Consider the following 17,837-nt stretch of genomic DNA (forward strand, 5'->3'; position numbering starts at 1 on the left):
AGTCAATACACATCCTCCATCCATTTACTAACCTAGTTGCAATTAGCTCATTATGCTCATCTTTTATGACGGTTATCCCCCCCTTTTTAGCAACAACTTGAGTGGGACTAACCCACTCACTATCCGAAATAGCAAAAATAATTCCCGCATCTAGCAATTTGAGAACTTCTTTTCTTACTACTTCTTGCATAATAGGGTTTAACCGTCTTTGGCCTTGCCTCCTAGGTTTAAAATCATCTTCCATCAAAATCCTATGCATGCAAATGGATGGGCTAATCCCTTTTAAATCGGAAATTGACCATCCTATAGCGGACCTATACTTCCTCAAAACATTTAGCAATTGATCAAGCTCATGAGGAGAAAGGTAGGATGATACAATTACCGGATACGCCTCATCCTCACCAAGGAAGGCGTATTTCAAGTGTTCGGGGAGAGGTTTTAACTCCAAGCTGGGAGTCTTCTTCTCCACTCCTTCATCTTTCGGCTCTCCATTTCTCAAGTCCAAGAAACATGCCTCTCCTTGTGAAATTTTCTGCACAAAATTCATTTCATTAGCCTCAATAAATAAGTTAGAAGCATTAAACTCATCATTATCAACAAAAGAGAATAGAGGGTTTAGGAGGCAAGTGTCCATTGGATTGTTGTAGATGTGGTACTCCTCCATGTTGATGCAAGACTCTATCACTTGCATCATCTTGCATTCACCAACCCTCTTTTCTTCTTCCTCCTTGTACTTGAGAGCCTTGTGAATTGAAAATGTGAAGCTCTCTTCATTCACTCTAAGGGTGAGTTCGCCCTTAGCAACATCAATGAGGGCTCTCCCCGTTGCCAAGAAGGGGCGCCCAAGAATTAAAGGTACATCTTTGTCTTCCACCATGTCCAAAACAACAAAGTCCACCGGGAAGATGAAATTGTTGACTTTCACGAGGACATCTTCTACTATCCCCTTTGGATAAGAAACGGAACGATCCGCCATTTGAAGGGCAATTGTTGTTGGCTTGATGGTGCCAATCTCTAGCTTATTGAAGATTGAGAGCGGCATCAAATTTATACTTGCTCCCAAATCACACAAAGCTTTCCCAAAGCGATCATTCCCAATATCACAAGGGATTGTGAAGCTTCCGGGGTCCTTGATCTTGGTGGGGATTTTTCTTTGGAGAACGGCACTACATTCTTCGGTTAGATTGACCGTCTCATTCTCTCCCATCTTCCTCTTGTTTGATATGACTTCCTTTAGGAACTTTGCATAGGAGGGCATTTGTTTCAAAGCTTCAATAAGTGGAATGTTGATGTGCACCTTTCGAAAAATCTCAAGAAACTTGGAGAATTCATTCTCCACATTCTTCTTTTGGTGCCTTTGAGGAAAAGGGATTGGTGGGCAATAAGGTGGTGGAGCCACGTACACCTCCTTCTTCTTTCCTCTATCTCCTTGTTCCTTTGAAGGGTTGCCATCTCCAACTTCAACCACAACACCACTTCTATCTTCTTCGTCGGGCATCTTGGGCTCTTCATATGTTGTCCCACTCCTTAGAGCAATGGCCTTGCAATGCTCCTTGGGATTCACGATTGTGTTGCTTGGGAATTGCCCTTGTTGGTGTTGATTGTTTATAGACTCGGCAATTTGTCCCACTTGTATCTCAAGCATTTTCAATTGCTTGGCTTGAGCCTCTAACTTCTCATCCGTTCTTGTCATGTGAGCTTGAGTCGTGGTCATGAACTTCATCAATATTTCTTCAAGGTTGAGCTTCTTCTCTTCCTTGATCATGCCATGGCTCACCGCAAATCCGGGCGGTGGTTGCAAGAAATTGTTTGGATTGCTATAGGAGAGGTTAGGGTGGCGGTTAGGTTGGAATCCTTGAGTGTATTGCCCTTGCCCTTGGTAGCCACCTTGTTGTTGGGGCCGGAAGTTCGCATAGCCTCGGTTGTTGTTGTTGATGTAGTTCACATCCTCGAAGCTAGTTTGTTCTTCAACCACGGGCTCTACCTTGACATTGATATAGCATCAATCTTGCTATTCATGGCGGTCAATTGAGCCGTCAAAAGAGCTATCGGATCCGAGCTTGTTGTAGCCGCCACCTTCTTCAAGATGATCCTCTCCGTTGGGAATTGATGGCAATTGGTGGCCAAGTTCTCTATGATGTGAGCGGCCTCCGCGTGGCTTTTCTCCAACAATGCTCCATTGGCCGATGCATTCATGTCTCTTTGCATCTCACCACTACACCCGGTGTAGAATACACAAATGATTGTGTTTTGATCTAAACCATGGTTAGGGCACTTCCTTAGCATCTCTTTGAATCTCTCCCAAGCTTCGTAGAAGGATTCTCCATCAAATTGGTGAAATTGGACTATGTCCTTCTTCATCTTCATGGTTCTACCCGGAGGGTAGAACTTGTTGAGAAATTTTTGAGCCATGTTCTCCCATGTAGTGATAGAACCACCCTCTAAAGATTGGTACCATGTCTTGGCCATGCCCCTTAGCGAAAAGGGGAAGAGTCGAAGTCGAATGGCATCCTCCGGGACTCCATTCATCTTGATGGTGCCGCATATCTCCAAGAAGTTTCCAAGATGTCCATTCGGGTCATCTTGGGAAAGACCGGCGAATTGGTTTTGTTGTACCATATTTATGAGGGCCGGCTTGAGCTCAAAATTTGTGGCGTTGATTCTCGGGGCATTCACTCCTCCTTGTTGGACAATGGGTTGGAACATATTGCTAATAGGTGGTGGTGGAGGTGTATTTCTTAGAGCTTCTTGCTCATTGATTTTCCCTTGCATGGCTTCTAATTGCATTTGAAGTTGACGGATTAAGTCGTGATTTTCCGCCATAGCTTCCTCCAACTCTCTATCTCTTCTTGTTCTTGCTTTGTTGTGTCGACAAAAAGCTTCAACCTCAAGGTTTATAGGTATAAGAGGTGCACCCTTAGATCTTGTGTTCATACACTACCTATCAACCAACAAGAACAAGAAGTCAAAACACAATCTTAAAATAGAAAACAAAAATTAAAGCAAGTAAAATGTCTAAAGTAGTTAAGCACAATGAAGCAAAATATCACAAGCAAAGAAACTAAACTAATCCCCGGCAACGGCGCCAAAAACTTGTTCGCTAATATTTTCACCACGCCGCAAGTATACGGGTAGTTGTAATATATGGAAGCAAGGTCGTATCCCACAAGGATTAGTAGTTCAATCAAGTGATTATCCTAATTCATTATGCTAGAGCTATTTAGACTAAACGAAGGAGTGATTGGTTTGATTATGTAACTAAATACTTAACAAGTGTAAAGACAAATAAAAAACAAGTAAGCAAAGTGGATTAATAAGATGATTAAGGCGATTTAGGGACTAGGCATCGATGATTAAGCAAAAGACTTCAATTATAGCTCAATATTAATCTTGACAATCCTAATTATCTAGAGTGATCTCCCAACTAGTTCTAGCCCCCTCCCGGACGACTAGAGCGGTAGATTACGGGTCATAGTTGCCGTCCCCGGTCAACTTCTAACCTATAACTCCCAAAAGCACACAAAGATCGACATACTCTCACCCAACTCTCAACCTCCCGGTTATCGAATTGATATGTTTCAAACACCTTATCTATTGCAATTATCCTCTCCCGATTCAAAGTGCAAATTAGAAATGCATAGAATGTGGCCAACAATCCATACAAGAAATAAATCAAGGGTTTGAAAAGATAATGTGCAAATGAACAAACAAGATTTATATTGAGCATAAATAATCAATCCATTACAATAATCATCTAGCCTAATCCCCAAATCAAAGAGAAATTTAGCCTAACATGTTCAAACACAATAAATCAAAGTTAAAGGTGTACATAATGAAAGAGAGAGTAAGAAATGACAAATCCTATTTATGAGCTTCTTCTTCCTTCTCTTCTCTTCAATGGTCTTCAATGGTAGATGGGTGTGTTAAAGGAGGCTAGGGTTTTTGTGTGTGGAGTGTTGGGGAAGATGAGTGATGGAGAAGAAGAATAATGAGAGAAAAAGGGGAAAAATGGGGTTTAAGGGCTGAAAAACGCGACTCCGCTCTTTTCCCGCGGTCATGGCCCGCGCCCGTGGTGCTCAAACGTGGGCGAAACTCAGTGAACCCGCGGTCCCGCCCCGCGGCCGCGGGTGGTGACCGCGGTACATCCCTGGACTTGAGCACTTAGCCCGCGGTCCCACCCCGCGGCCGCGGGTGGTGACCGCGGGCGATACCTTCCCCACGACGCGTGACCGCGGCCGCGGCCTCTGTGCGCGGCTGACTTTGTCGGCCCCGTTCTCCCTCGTCCGAGCTCCGATTCGGGCGCCGTTCACGCTCATGGATTCCTCTCGAGACGTACTTCAATCCTATGCTCTCACAATTCTCCAATCAACTCTTGATTTGCCCTGAAAATACTCAAAAACTATACCAAGCAATCAAAACTTCATAAACACTCAAAATTGGGATACAAACACATATATGCAATCAATTCATGGGGAAAAATGACAACAATTCGTGTGATATTGAGGTATGAAATCCATGTTTGTCAGTAATTGAATCAATAGGTTGAATGCATGTAGTTGATTGGTGAAAATACATCCCTAGGGTCAGAGCTTTCTTTATATTTGAGTTAATTATCATAGTTTTTATGCTCTTTAGTTTTATTTAGTAAATCTTAGTTTAATATTCACCTTCATAATCGTTTTACTTGCATATTGTGAGAGTCTGTGTAGGAGATAGATAGAGTGATTTCGTCTTACAGTCCCTGTGGATACGATATCCGATTGCTGTTTATACTACGATTACACCGTGTTAGTTGCGGTACTTTTGTCGCTAATAAAATAGTGATCAGGGTGATTCGAGATGGTTTCATCGTGGCAGTTCATCTACAGCCCAAGACTATGTTTTTATAAGACTCAGCCTTCTGTTTGGATTATTATTGATTTATAAACTGTTGTAACTAGATTCTGTAGATGTTAAAGAAAATTGATGTTATCTCTACTATTCTTGATTACTATATATGAGTGATTACAGAGTTATAGGAAGAATACTACCTGCTTGTGTGTTGTGATAACTGCTGGGGATGATTTATGCTTTGGATGGATATTTGCTTTGTTGTTTGGAAATTGCAGAATGGGGGAAAAATTGTTTCACGCTCAACTCCTCTTTTCTTATACTGTTTTGAGTCGGTTGAGGGAGTGGCTGAGTCACGTATGCTACGTGTTGGCTGAGGACTTAATCAAAGATTAGTAAATTTAATAGGTTAAACTAGAGGTGATTAACTAGTTAATCATATACACAATTTGGGCTTCAACTCCCTTCATATACTAACAAATACTGGCCCAAACAATTACTATTGGGCTCACAATTTTGGCTGAATAGTACTTGGGCTTATGCACTAATATAATCATTGGCCCAAACAAATATAATCATTGGCCCAAATCAAAAATATATTGATCTTATTTAAACTTAGTCCAAATAATATTTAGTGGGCTTTTTGCATAATAACATGAGAATTTAGCCCATCTCTATTAACTTAATATAAATTGGGCTTCTAAAATAATATCCTGGTCCAATTTTCGATAATAAAGTATTTGGACTGCTATAACTATAAGTCTCAATATAACTTAATTCACTAGCTATATAATAACTCAAGTCTTTCATGCAACTATCTTTGATTTAATTAATCAAATATATCTAACCTATTAAGAATGGATATCTCTATTTAACTATATATTAACAAATAATAATATAGTTAAGTTGGGGGCTACTACAGTAATTGAATCGCCGGCGGCCGTCCCTTTTTTACCGGGGGGAAATGCCGCCGGTAATCACTTATTTTTTTGTAGTGAACGATAGATCTACAGTTCTCGACTAACGACAAATATACCAATGACATTACCGACGAAGCCTGAAGAAGCGATTCGGGGAAAATTTTCCACTGAATCACCGACGAAATTCCGATGGAAGCTTACCGACGAATGTTCGGCCATTGTTGATTCATTTATTTTTTAATATCAAGGGCTTAGAGCGACGGCGGCCATGGCTCGAGAGGGGGGGCAGTGGCAGAATTGGAGGTTGGGGTTTTGTAGGGGCGGCGGCCTAGCTGGCGTCATTCTGAATCAGGGATAGGCGCGAGAGAGAAAGAATGGCGACGACGGCTCGTTGTTGCTGATTCACTGGAAAGAGAAAGGCGGCAGTCGATGAGTGTTGTTGACTGGTGCGGGAGAAAGAAAGGCATGTGTGAGACGAGCGAGGGAGATGGAAAGGTGCGGGGGTTCATCAGCGGCCATGGCTTCGCGGGCGACGGTTGCTGCGGCTGTGAAGATGGCCGGATAAGGTTGAAGAAACCATGGCTACTATGGAGAGAGAGAGAGAGAGAAATAGGTTAGGGCTTAGATTTGTACATGACCTTAATTAATTTACTTATTTAATATTAATTTTAACTTAAAATAGAAATATGTGTTAAATAATGGAACAATTCAAAAAAAAGTACTTAAATAGTAGGACCGAGAGAGTATCGATTAAAATGATTAGTGCATAAAGGAGGGGCAAAGAGAGAGGGGCCCTCAATTAAGAGTTAATATTTGTAAATTTACCCAAAGCCACGCCAATATAGTATTATTTTTCTCTCTAAAACGTGTGTTTACGATTAACTAAAAGTGGTATTTCTACACGACATAACATTGACGCAGATGCAAAAAATTATTAAACATAATTTAATTAATTACCTCAATGTTATATTTACGACTTTCTGTACAATTATATATTACTTGTGTAAAAACTTTACTCCAAACTATCAACAAAGCTACACGTATTATGGGTTGATGTAAAATATATATATAGTAGTAGTAGAAATCGTTCCGATTATCATCAAAATCTCCAACTACAACTCATATTTCTGGAAAGCAATACGTGCCTGTTTTCTCAGCTTTCTTTCTAACTCAAAAACTTTCAGAAATTGAAAATCACACACACGTGCACGTAAGAATGTGTTACCATATCAAGTATTTATGTGAAATATTATTTAAATCATTCAATGTTTTCAATTTACAATAAATAAAATCTAGCGTTAATGAGCCTCTCAACTAATTTTTAAAAAATAACCCCTTGAAAAAATAAATGTGCCAACAACTGCTCGCAATCGCCATCGCTTTATCAAAATGATTACTCCAAATTATTAGAACAGTGTTGAACCTATACTTATAGACTTATAGTAATACTTTGAACATTTAATGTGAGATAAATATCGCATTATCCTAATCAATGAAACACTCCTGCAACTATAAATATAGCTCACTACATCATTTCTTATATATCCATCATTTCACCAACATTTGAACAATGGCTATTTCCTCGTCTCTCGAGAAACTTGTCTTAGCATTTATGCTTGTCCAAATTTCCTCTCTTTCACATGCCCATCTTCTAAAGATGTGCAAGATAGACCAAATCTATAACATCGGAGATTCCATTTCCGACACAGGAAATTTGGTCCGAGAAGTCGGCCTCGCCACCTTCTGCGCGAGGCCGCCTTACGGCGAATCGTATTTCAAGAAACCGTCGGGCCGATGCTCCAACGGCCTTCTTATGATTGATTTCATTGGTATGATTAATTTGCTCATTCAAAAATTTCATAAGTCAATAATTAATTTGTTTTCTTATCTATATGTAATATGATGTTATTACAGCATTAGATGCGGGTGTTCCTTTTCTACCACCCTACAGAAACAGTGGTGCTGATTTTAGGCATGGAGTGAACTTCGCCGTCGCCGGTTCGACGGCGCTGCCGTGGTACGAGCTGGCGGCGGAGAATGTCTCGTCTTCGGTGACAAACAGCTCTCTCTCTGTGCAGTTGGATTGGATGGCTGCTCATTTCAACTCCACTTGTCCTAATCGCACAGGTTAATTATTTAGATTTGGGTTTTTACGTAAAATAATAGCATCGATCCTAGTGTTATTATTTCAACCTTCCTAAAAATTGAGAAAAAAGTGGGGCCCCAATTGGATGGTTGAGGCTAAGAATCTCCTTAGTTATACGAAATTAATTATTTGTTATGTATTGACTTTCATTTTAAGAAGTGATTTATAGAAATGAGACGTCCAATGTAGGGTATTGAATTCGAATGGAGAGAGTATTATTATTGACAATCAAGCAATCATTTGTTTTCTCTTATTTGCAATTCTTATTTTGTTTAATTTCCAATTTGTTAGATTGCACCAAGAAAGTCGAAAACGCACTTTTTATGTTTGGAACAATTGGTGGAAACGACTACAACTACGCGCTCTTTGAAGGAAAGCCCTTGGAAGAGTTAAGAAGCATGGTACCTCAAGTTGTAAATACCATTATGCTTGGTGTTAAGGTAAGTTAATTTCTATATAGTTCTATTATTTACAATAAAAAACCAAATTTCCTTAAAAATTATGTGTATCAATTATGGAGTGCAAATTCATGGTTATACTGTAGAAAGTTATTAGCTACGGAGCTACTAGGGTGGTGGTTCCCGGGAACTTGCCCATCGGCTGCCTTCCAGTTTATAAAACCCAATTCTTGACCAACGTATCGGCATCATACGATGAGAAGCAGTGCCTGAAGCAGCTGAATGATTTCGCCAAATACCACAATCAACAACTGCAGCAAGCCATTCATGACCTGCAACAACAAAACCCTAATGCAATAATCGTCTATGCCGATTATTACAATGCTTATCGCTTTCTACTCCAACACGCCATATCTCACGGTAAATATTTCACTACCAAAACTCATATAGAACTTCGTTTGAAGGAATTGAAGGAACCACGAGACTCATTAAACGATACTTATATTTGGACTCAAATACAACTAAATTAATATCACTAGAATTAGCTAACCCGATCGAGTTTTGTGTATGGTTAAGGATTAATCATAAAAATGAAGTTGTTTGGTGAATGTATATATAGGGTTGGATACAGAAAGGGCTTGTTGTGGGATCGGAGGAAAATACAATTACGATATGCCGAGAATGTGTGGGAACGATGGAGTTAATGTCTGTGCTCATCCGGATGGATACATGAGTTGGGATGGGGTGCATTTGACCCAACAGGGATACAAGATCATGGCAGGATGGCTGCTGCCTCACATCTTCTCCAGTCTCCATTGCCACTTTTAAAACCTTACTCACTAGGCTATATTTCATTACTAAAACCTACATATTTTTGTTGTCTCCTTGTTTTTATATAAATTGTTTGTGTGATTATAATTCAGTTTAAATGTATCATCGTTGTATTAAACTGTTGTATATCTAGTAGTCTATGTAGCATGTCGTCGCATCATATGCACACACACATCTGACTATAAATTTACATAGTATTTTATTTTAAACGTGTTTGTCTAAAGTATACTCCCCCAGTCCAATAAGAGTGTGCATTTCTTTCTATTTTGGGACGTCCACAAGAGTGTGCATTTCACTAACTCTTTATTTCTTATTCTTACTTTATAATGAATCACTTTTTTCACTCCTAATACACTAATCTAACATTTTATTAAATATGTGCCACCAAAAGTGATGCACATCCTTGTGGGACAAAGGGAGGATATTATATTTAAAAGAATATATTAAAATAATATAAAAATATAGTATCAATCAATCAAGGGATAAAAGAGATCGATGGAGGATGAGAGAAAATAGTTGGACTCTGACGCCTTATAATTGTTGCAAAATGAAAACAACAAATGAAATCACTAAATGTTGATCTTTAAAAATAAACAGCTAATATTGATTTTAAGTTTTTACAATAAAATGAGTTTATATTTGAACCATTTCTTATATATAGAGAGAGAGTATGGATTAAATGAGAATGATCAAATGTGGTCAGAAATGAGAATGAATCTACGATGATATATACATATTCAAATCTTATGACTAATATTAATTTATTCAAATTTATCGTGTAAAATAAATATAACGATTAAGCCAATACAAACATTTCACCATATTAATTGAATACGTTATTCATGCATTACAAGCACTTTATTTATTGATTATATTAACTTATTCGTTATTCTCATTTAACATGAAAATAGTCATTCTCACTATAACATAACCATATATATATAGGCTAAGGTTCCAGTGAAAATTGAGAACCATGCACAAACACATAAAATACACGAACAAAATATGATCATTAGTCGATATCTAATCTTGTATATATGTTATTTTTAATTGCATATTTTAAAAATATACTCCCTCCATCCACGAAAGAACTTCCTATCTTTCTTTTTTGGGACGTCCACAAAAGAACTTCCTACCTATTTTTGGACTACACCCCACCACTTATAATCCTCTTACTTTTCACTTTTCACAACTCCCAATATTAATTATAGCACTTTTTCACTACTCACAATACACTCAACTACCTTTTATCCACTCTCAATACACTCAACAATATTTTTTCTTAAAACCCGTGCCACTCCCTCCTAGGAAGTTCTTTCATGGACGGAGGGAGTATATTTTTACTAGGTCCCCCTTCTATCAAATCTATAGTTTTGCTTGATTAATACCGACTCTGTTTTCCAATTTTTACATATGTTAAAAATACATTTTTACTTTCAAGATCTTTCCATTTATAGTTTTGCTTCACCAAAAATATTTGCATAGTTAAGCTAGGTTATCAAATTTATAATTTTGCTTCACCAAAAATATTTTCATATTTAAGGTTTAATGAATGTATATTGATGGACAAATGTATCTTCTAACTTACGAAGAACTTATATAATGGTAATATATATGTATAGTAAGAAAAAGGTTTAAACTTAATGCCATTCTGATGACATGAAAGAGAAGAGTTAAGATTTTTCTATTTTATTTTAATGTAAAAGGGAAAATTTATGTTAAATTCTTTTTTTTTTATTCCTCAAATAGATGGTTGATAAGCATTTATTAAAACTTGGTAAATTTACACTGGATTAAAACATATAAACATTTATTTGTTATTATCTAAATTTTAAAACATAATATTTTAAAGGAGAAAAAAAAAGTTTTTTTTGAGGAGGTACAGTTTTAGAATATCTTCGATTCTGGAATATCTTGTTTCATTTTAGTTAAGGTATGTAAATTAATTTTTTTTAAAGCGCATATTCTTGAGTACACGAAATTGTACACGAATACGTTTTTATACCTGAAACATAATTTTTGAATTGATTTGTTGTTACGAAGATGCGTAATTTAATATTTTGAACTAGACATTGTATGAATATTTGTGAAGTTTTATAAAATCTTTTACATTAAAAAATACAAAGTATTACATAATTATTGAAGGTATAACTCGAGCACACAATTTGGACTTAAGAAACAAACAAATATACATTCTCTCCAAATTTGGGGGAAGAAATTAAATCGCTCTGGAATCAAAATTATGAGCATTTGGTCAAATCTTGAGGCGGCGGGCGCAAAATTTTAATCTTGGGCTTTCAGATTTGGGTAATAGGTATTCTCTAACTTGTGGGTAATTAATTTATCAGAACCATTTATTTCATCACTTCATGGTTCGAGTTCGGTCCTAATCCAATAAGTAATAGGTAGGTTTTAGATTTGGAATCATAATAAACGGTTTCGGTTCGGATAAAAAATCTCCATTGGCATTCCTAGGCCTATGTATTAAAAGAGAAAGTGCCCGATTTTTTGTGGACGTCAAATATATATAGTAATTGTGCTTGGTTGTTCCGCCTCAAAAAAAAAAATTGTGCTTGGTTGTTTGTGGACGGAGGGTGTATTGTCTTCTCCAAATTGTGGATGAGAAATGATTTCGAATGAAACTGTGTTGATTAGAGTTATTGTGTTGTGGTGTGGTGTGCTCTTGTATGTACACAAGAGATCAGAGCTTTTTTTACAGAAGTAGAAGTCGAGAAGAAAGGTGAAGCTTTTTACAGGGAAGATTTTGGATGATTTATGTAGAAAAGTAGTTAGTTGTGTGAGGGAAAATCTTCAGAGATTGAGGGGTGAACAAATAAAATAGTTTAGACTTTTATAGAAGAAAATTTACAACGTTGATGAGCCTCTTCAAACATTTTTTTCTAGACCCAAGAATAGCCATTTTATTTAGGAGTTATCCTCCGAAAGAACATCGTTGAGCCAGCGAGGAAAGCCAGCAGTCCAATACACTGGCTGCCGGCAAGAGCGTGCAAAATGCGCCAAACAATGAGCGACTCTATTCGCCTCACGGTAAACATGATTAATACTATTAAGAATGGACGAACGAGCTACACAAAGAATATCTAAAATATCATCGGGAAAAAACTCCCCCTCCTCCTCTGGACAAACCATAATCCGAGCTACCAACATCGAGTTCGTATAGATATCAATTGGTTCAATGCTATACTCCATGCACCAAGTTATACCAGCTATCACTGCCATGATTTCCATCTTAAGAGAGTTCGACCTTGGCGTTGTAGCTTTAGTTGTTGTTAGCTTCACACTTCCGGCATAATCACGTACCACTACACCATAAGCTTGTGTTTGAGGGTCATAGAGTGCATCAACATCGCACCGATACCTGCCTCTTTTGGGTGCAAACCGGCCATTTCTTTTTACCAAGCCTCAATCCCATAAGATTCTCCACCAAATACGTCGGCTTCGCCATATAATAAGCTTCCAATATCGCTCGACAATCATTATCCGTGGGGGCAGCAATATGCATAGCTTTTCCATGCATAAGATTACACACAAAACTCCATAATTGATGAAGTAGTACACCACATCGCATATTCCTCCGCCGTATAACTTTTGCGGACAGCCATGACAATATCAAGCAATGCCATTCCCGAACCTTTTTTCATCAGAGGCCAAAAAATCGAGCTCTTTCATGTTCCGTTCAAAGACGGACAAAATCCCATGGCAATATCAAGCAATGCCATTCCCAACGATCGCTGCAGCGCGCACAAATCCCATCTACCAGAACTCTATGAGCTCTCAAGTTTGCACTAGTTGGAATCAAATTGTTCAGAGCTCTCCATACAAAAACCCTCACCTTTGGCTGTAGCTTTGTACTCCACACCAAATAAGACCACGTATTCCTATCAGCCAAGCTATGATTGGGGTGTGGATCGTAAAAGCTCATATAGAGTAAATAGGCTATTTTGACAGAAAAAACACCTTCCGAATCCCATCTCCACATAATAGAATCAACAACACCCCGCTCAGCAACCGATGTTCTTCGTATTGCATCCACCTCATGAGGCCAGCAAAGTTCATTCAAGGTGTCTTCTTTCCACCACAACTACTCATCAAGTAAATCTGCCACAATCACAGTCATATCTTGAACCCCATCACCACATTTGCCCATCACACGCCCCAACTCCATATCTCGGACCCATGGATCTTAAAAAACCCGCACATCTTTGCCATCACCAATAGACTATAGGAGTCCTTTCTCAAGCAAGGGTCGGCTCCAAATGAGAGACCGCCAAATATATGAAACATTACCCCTTAGCTGGGCATGCATAAAATCTCCTTGCGGGTAGTATTTAACTTTGAAAACCCGGGCGACTAATGATTCCGGATTCTGTATGAGTCGCCAAGCTTGCTTCGCTACTAGGGCTTGGTTGAAGCCTCGCAGGTTACGAAACCCCATACCACCCCATGCTTTAGCAATACACATGCTTTTCTTGAAACATTGCATTTTAATCAGTAAAATAATAAGATATCAGATTCTCAAATAACACATGCTTTTCTTGAATTTGGTATAGTAGTTATTGAAAAATCGGTAATGGTTGTAAAAATCTGAAATAGTAATGGAATGTGGTTTTGGAAAGAAAATTCAGCCTTGCCGAGATGGACTTATAACTAAATTAAAAGTCTAAACAACTTATAATTGGCCAATATACTAATTACTCAATTTATAGAATACAACTCAAATGCAAAAGTTAAATCCATTTTGTAAACATCACATAAGGATAATAATTATTCCAAGCATAAAGTTAATCAAAATTTTCTTTAAAACTTTTCTTAATAAATCTTTAATTTGTTGGAATTAAAATATTTTTTCTTCTTCGGAGTGTGAATCGTTTAACTCTAAACTCAAGAATTCTTCTAAAATTTTATTGAGGAAAGTCGGGATATTACATTTTTGCGTAGACATTAGACATGAGTTTTTGAAAGAAAAATAAAAAAGGGAAGAATGGAGGGTTCTGCCACAGACGTGAAGAGAGAGAGAGAGAGTGAGAAGAGTTTTCTTAAAAAAGAACATTAGAACAAATTAAATAATGGTAGTTGTTTTATGGGTCCAATTGTGGTAGTTTCGTCTTTTCATTTTGAAAATAACTATTTATATGAGTATGATTATATATATATATATATATATATATATATATTGTTGGAAATATGGTTTTGGACCATATCTGAATTTAATTATTTAATTGAAATAATTATTGGATGTTAATCTACGTCTCGAGTAGATGAACGTGGTATACTTGAAGTCTCAAAACCGATTTCCGGTGAGTGAGATATTGTATATCAAAGTTTGGGTGTTGAGAAGGGAAATAACACTTGTAATGTGTTGTTGTCCCACATTGGAAAACAAGGGAAGAATGCTCTTGTATAAGAATAGCAATGCTCATGGAGCTAATAACTTGTGGGCTTGCTATGGGCTTGGATGAAGGCCTTGGCCTCACACACACGCGCGCCGCCGCCGCCGACGATCGATCGGACGGACGGATGGACGACGACGCCGCCGGACGGGCGGGCCGCGGCCAAGGACTTGGATCTTGGCAATTGGTGCTTTAGGTGGTGTTTGGGTCCAAACTATATAAGTTTTTGGACAAAATACTTTTGGGCTTTTGATTAATTTTATTCTTGGTCCAACAGTTTATTTTTTGTTTCCAGCCCAACCAATTTGTAGCAGCCCAAGCCTGTTAACGTTAAAGAAGCAGATGCTGCATAGCAGTTTCAAAACTGCACACTTTGAATTCAGAAACTGTCGAACAGTTTTGAATTCTTTTGAATTCCTGCAGCCAACTTCAAATGCAGTAACATCCAGACTGTTACATGGTGGATTAATTTCCCATTATGCAGTTTTAATTTCCCTCATGGTGAATGGCTTATAAATAGAAGACTAGGAGCATGGCATTCCACCCTACGAAAATTCTGCATTCCTCACTCCCTCTCACTGCATACTGCTCAGTTCTCGATCCAATTCAGTTCGCCGGAGCTCGCCGGATTGTGGTGCTACATCCGACGAGACGTTCGTCGTTTTACCTTTGGGGAAGATACGCCTACACCGTGAGTACTACCGGGGCGATAATCTTCTTGCGGGAAGAGTTCCACCTCGACTCGACGTTTCATCACGTTTGTTTTTTGTTTCTCTGTAATTTCCCTCAAGCTTCCTTGTTGCTTCTAATCTGTTTATTTTCTTAGTTCAGTTTTCTATTTTCGATTGTTTCGTTTTTTGAGTTGTAAAGTTCCTCGATCGTGTATCCGGTTCTAACAATCGCAAGAAGATTATCCGCTGCTGCCGCACGTTCGAGTTTGGATTTTTAATCTACCTTAAAACTTTCGAAACTTTAATCCTTTGCTTGGAGAAATGGCGTCCATCCCTGCTGCCGGCACCGCCACCAACGGCTCCACCGCCTCTGCCACCATTGGCTCAACCTCCTCCGCCACCGTTGGCTCCACCGCCTCTGCCACCATTGGCTCAACCTCCTCCGCCACCGTTGGCTCCACCGCCTCCGCTACTGTTGGCTCCACCTCATCCACCTTCTTTGGGTCATCCTTTGGCTCAACGGGTGGTTCCACTTCCACCATGGCCCCGTTGCAAACGTCGAGGACGTTGGGTCTTGCCGAGAAACCCTCCATTTTCTCGGGCAAGAACTTCAAGTATTGGCAAGAAAAGATGTTGTTCTACCTCACAATCGTGGGGTTTGCCGGTTTCTTGACGGAGGATGCGCCTCCAACCCCGAGTGAAGGGGAGACGAGCTTCGAGGTTCGTGCCGGGTATGCGAATTGGTGCTAAGGCGACTACTTGTGCCGCAACACCGTTCTCATGTCCTTGGACGAGCGGCTCTACAACGTCTTCAAGGTCCATAAGACCGCGAAAGAGGTGTGGGCGGCACTTGATCTCAAGTATCAAGTGGACAAGACGAATACTACAAAGTATGTCGTCGCCAAGTGGTTGGACTACAAGATGGTCGACTCCCGCTTCGTGATGGACCAAGTGGAAGAGTTCCAAACTCTTTCACACGAAGTTCAAGCCGAAGGAATGCCCTTGGCGGATGCGCTACTTGTAGCGATCATCATCGAGAAGTTGCCACCAAGTTGGAGGAGCTTTCAAAATCTTTTGAAGCATGAGCGCTCGGAGATGTCCGTGGCGAACTTGGTGTCAAAGCTTCAAATGGAGGATCACGTGAGGAGTCGTGATCAAAAGGGCAAAGCGCCGATGGATGCAAAAGCCAATCTCACCGAGAAAGGCGGACCTTCCAACAAGCGTGGTCGCCCTAACCCCAACAACAAGGGCAAAGGGAAGCAAGGTGGAGGACAACCATCAAAGTTTGATGGTGTGTGTTTTAATTGTGACAAGCATGGTCACATGGCTAAGGATTGCCGCAAGCCAAAGCGGAAGAAGGAGAAGAACAACGTCAACAACGTCGAGAAGGACTTTGACGATTGGAACCAAGACGACTTTGCTGCGATGATTTCCGAGGTGAATCATGTTGATAGCCCAAATGCTTGGTTCGTGGATACCGGCGCTATCGTCCACATTTGCATCAATCGTGAGTTGTTCCACAACTACAAAGAAGTGGAAAACAAGACGATCATGGAGGCGAGCGAGCGGACTTCTCAAGTCCTTGGCATGGGAGATGTGGTTCTTCAACTCACTTCGGGCGTGGAGATCACCTTGAAGGATGTGCTACATGTTCCCACTGTCCGAAAGAATTTAATTTCGGGCATTAAGCTCACTAAGAAAGACTTTGAACTGTTTTTCAAAGCTGATTATGTTGTAATTCGCAAGTGGGGAAAGTTCCTTGGGAAAGGCTATGCCTCCGAAGGGCTTTTCAAACTTGGCGTGAGAGCTTGTAAGCCTGCCAAGGCAACTATCAATAAGAAAGAATCTACTTCTTCTGCTTACTTGATTGAGTGTTCCGATTTATGGCATTGTAGACTTGGACATGTTAATCTAAATGCTATAAAAAGATTAGTAAAAATGAATTTACTAAAAATTGATGAATATAACTCACAAGAGAAATGTGAAGTTTGTGTTGAAGCCAAAATGGCTAAGTTACCGTTTAAATCGGTTGAAAGGAACACTAAGCCATTAGAACTAATTCACACCGATGTTTTTGATTTAAAGTTTGTGCAAACTAGAGGTGGTAAGAAGTACTTTATCACTTTTATAGACGATTGTACAAGATATTGTTACCTTTACCTATTGAAAAGTAAAGATGAGGCGATTGAAGCTTTTAGAAACTTCAAAAATGAAGCCAAGAATCAACTTGGATGTCAAATTAAGATGGTTCGAAGTGATAGAGGTGGAGAGTATGTAGCTCCGTTTGCTGAATTATGCAACGAAAGTGGTATAATCCATCAAACGACGGCCCCTTATTCACCACAATCTAACGGCGTTGCTGAACGCAAGAATCGAACACTTAAGGAGATGATGAATGCCTTGTTGATTAGTTCAGGATTACCCCAGAACATGTGGAGGGAAGCTGTCTTAACGGCTAACTATATCTTGAACAAAATTCCACTCAAAGGGAAAGATGTAACTCCCTATGAGCTATGGAAAGGAAGGAAACATTCGTATAAATACCTCAAAGTGTGGGGGTGTTTAGCTAAGGTTGAAGTGCCTTTACCAAAACAAGTTACAATTGGACCTAAAATGGTAGATTGTATCTT

General features: G+C 39.2%; 1 protein-coding gene and 1 non-coding gene across 2 annotated transcripts; both read left to right on the forward strand.

Annotated features, from left to right (window-relative positions):
- The first annotated feature begins 2,257 nt into the window (after positions 1 to 2,257).
- On the forward strand, positions 2,258 to 2,364 carry LOC131013718 (small nucleolar RNA R71). The gene has a single exon (XR_009097805.1). It is a non-coding gene; the product is annotated as a small nucleolar RNA R71 (small nucleolar RNA).
- Positions 2,365 to 7,033: 4,669 nt separating this feature from the next.
- Positions 7,034 to 9,243, forward strand: LOC131012188 (GDSL esterase/lipase At5g03980-like). The gene is made up of 5 exons (XM_057940098.1): positions 7,034 to 7,579; positions 7,665 to 7,877; positions 8,188 to 8,336; positions 8,441 to 8,714; positions 8,914 to 9,243. The coding sequence occupies exons 1-5, from the start codon at positions 7,321 to 7,323 to the stop codon at positions 9,120 to 9,122; spliced, it is 1,104 nt and encodes a 367-aa protein (XP_057796081.1). The 5' UTR covers positions 7,034 to 7,320; the 3' UTR covers positions 9,123 to 9,243.
- Positions 9,244 to 17,837: the final 8,594 nt, after the last annotated feature.

This window comes from Salvia miltiorrhiza, chromosome 2 (genome assembly GCF_028751815.1).
Source record: "Salvia miltiorrhiza cultivar Shanhuang (shh) chromosome 2, IMPLAD_Smil_shh, whole genome shotgun sequence".
Classification (NCBI taxonomy): Eukaryota; Viridiplantae; Streptophyta; class Magnoliopsida; order Lamiales; family Lamiaceae; genus Salvia; species Salvia miltiorrhiza.

Excerpts from the sequence above, each read along its gene's own strand:
- LOC131012188 (XM_057940098.1), top strand. The coding sequence starts at position 7,321 with ATGGCTATTTCCTCGTCTCTCGAGAAACTTGTCTTAGCATTTATGCTT. Across the intron at positions 7,878-8,187 it reads CACTTGTCCTAATCGCACAG|ATTGCACCAAGAAAGTCGAA; the intron begins GTTAATTATTTA and ends CCAATTTGTTAG. Across the intron at positions 8,337-8,440 it reads CCATTATGCTTGGTGTTAAG|AAAGTTATTAGCTACGGAGC; the intron begins GTAAGTTAATTT and ends GTTATACTGTAG.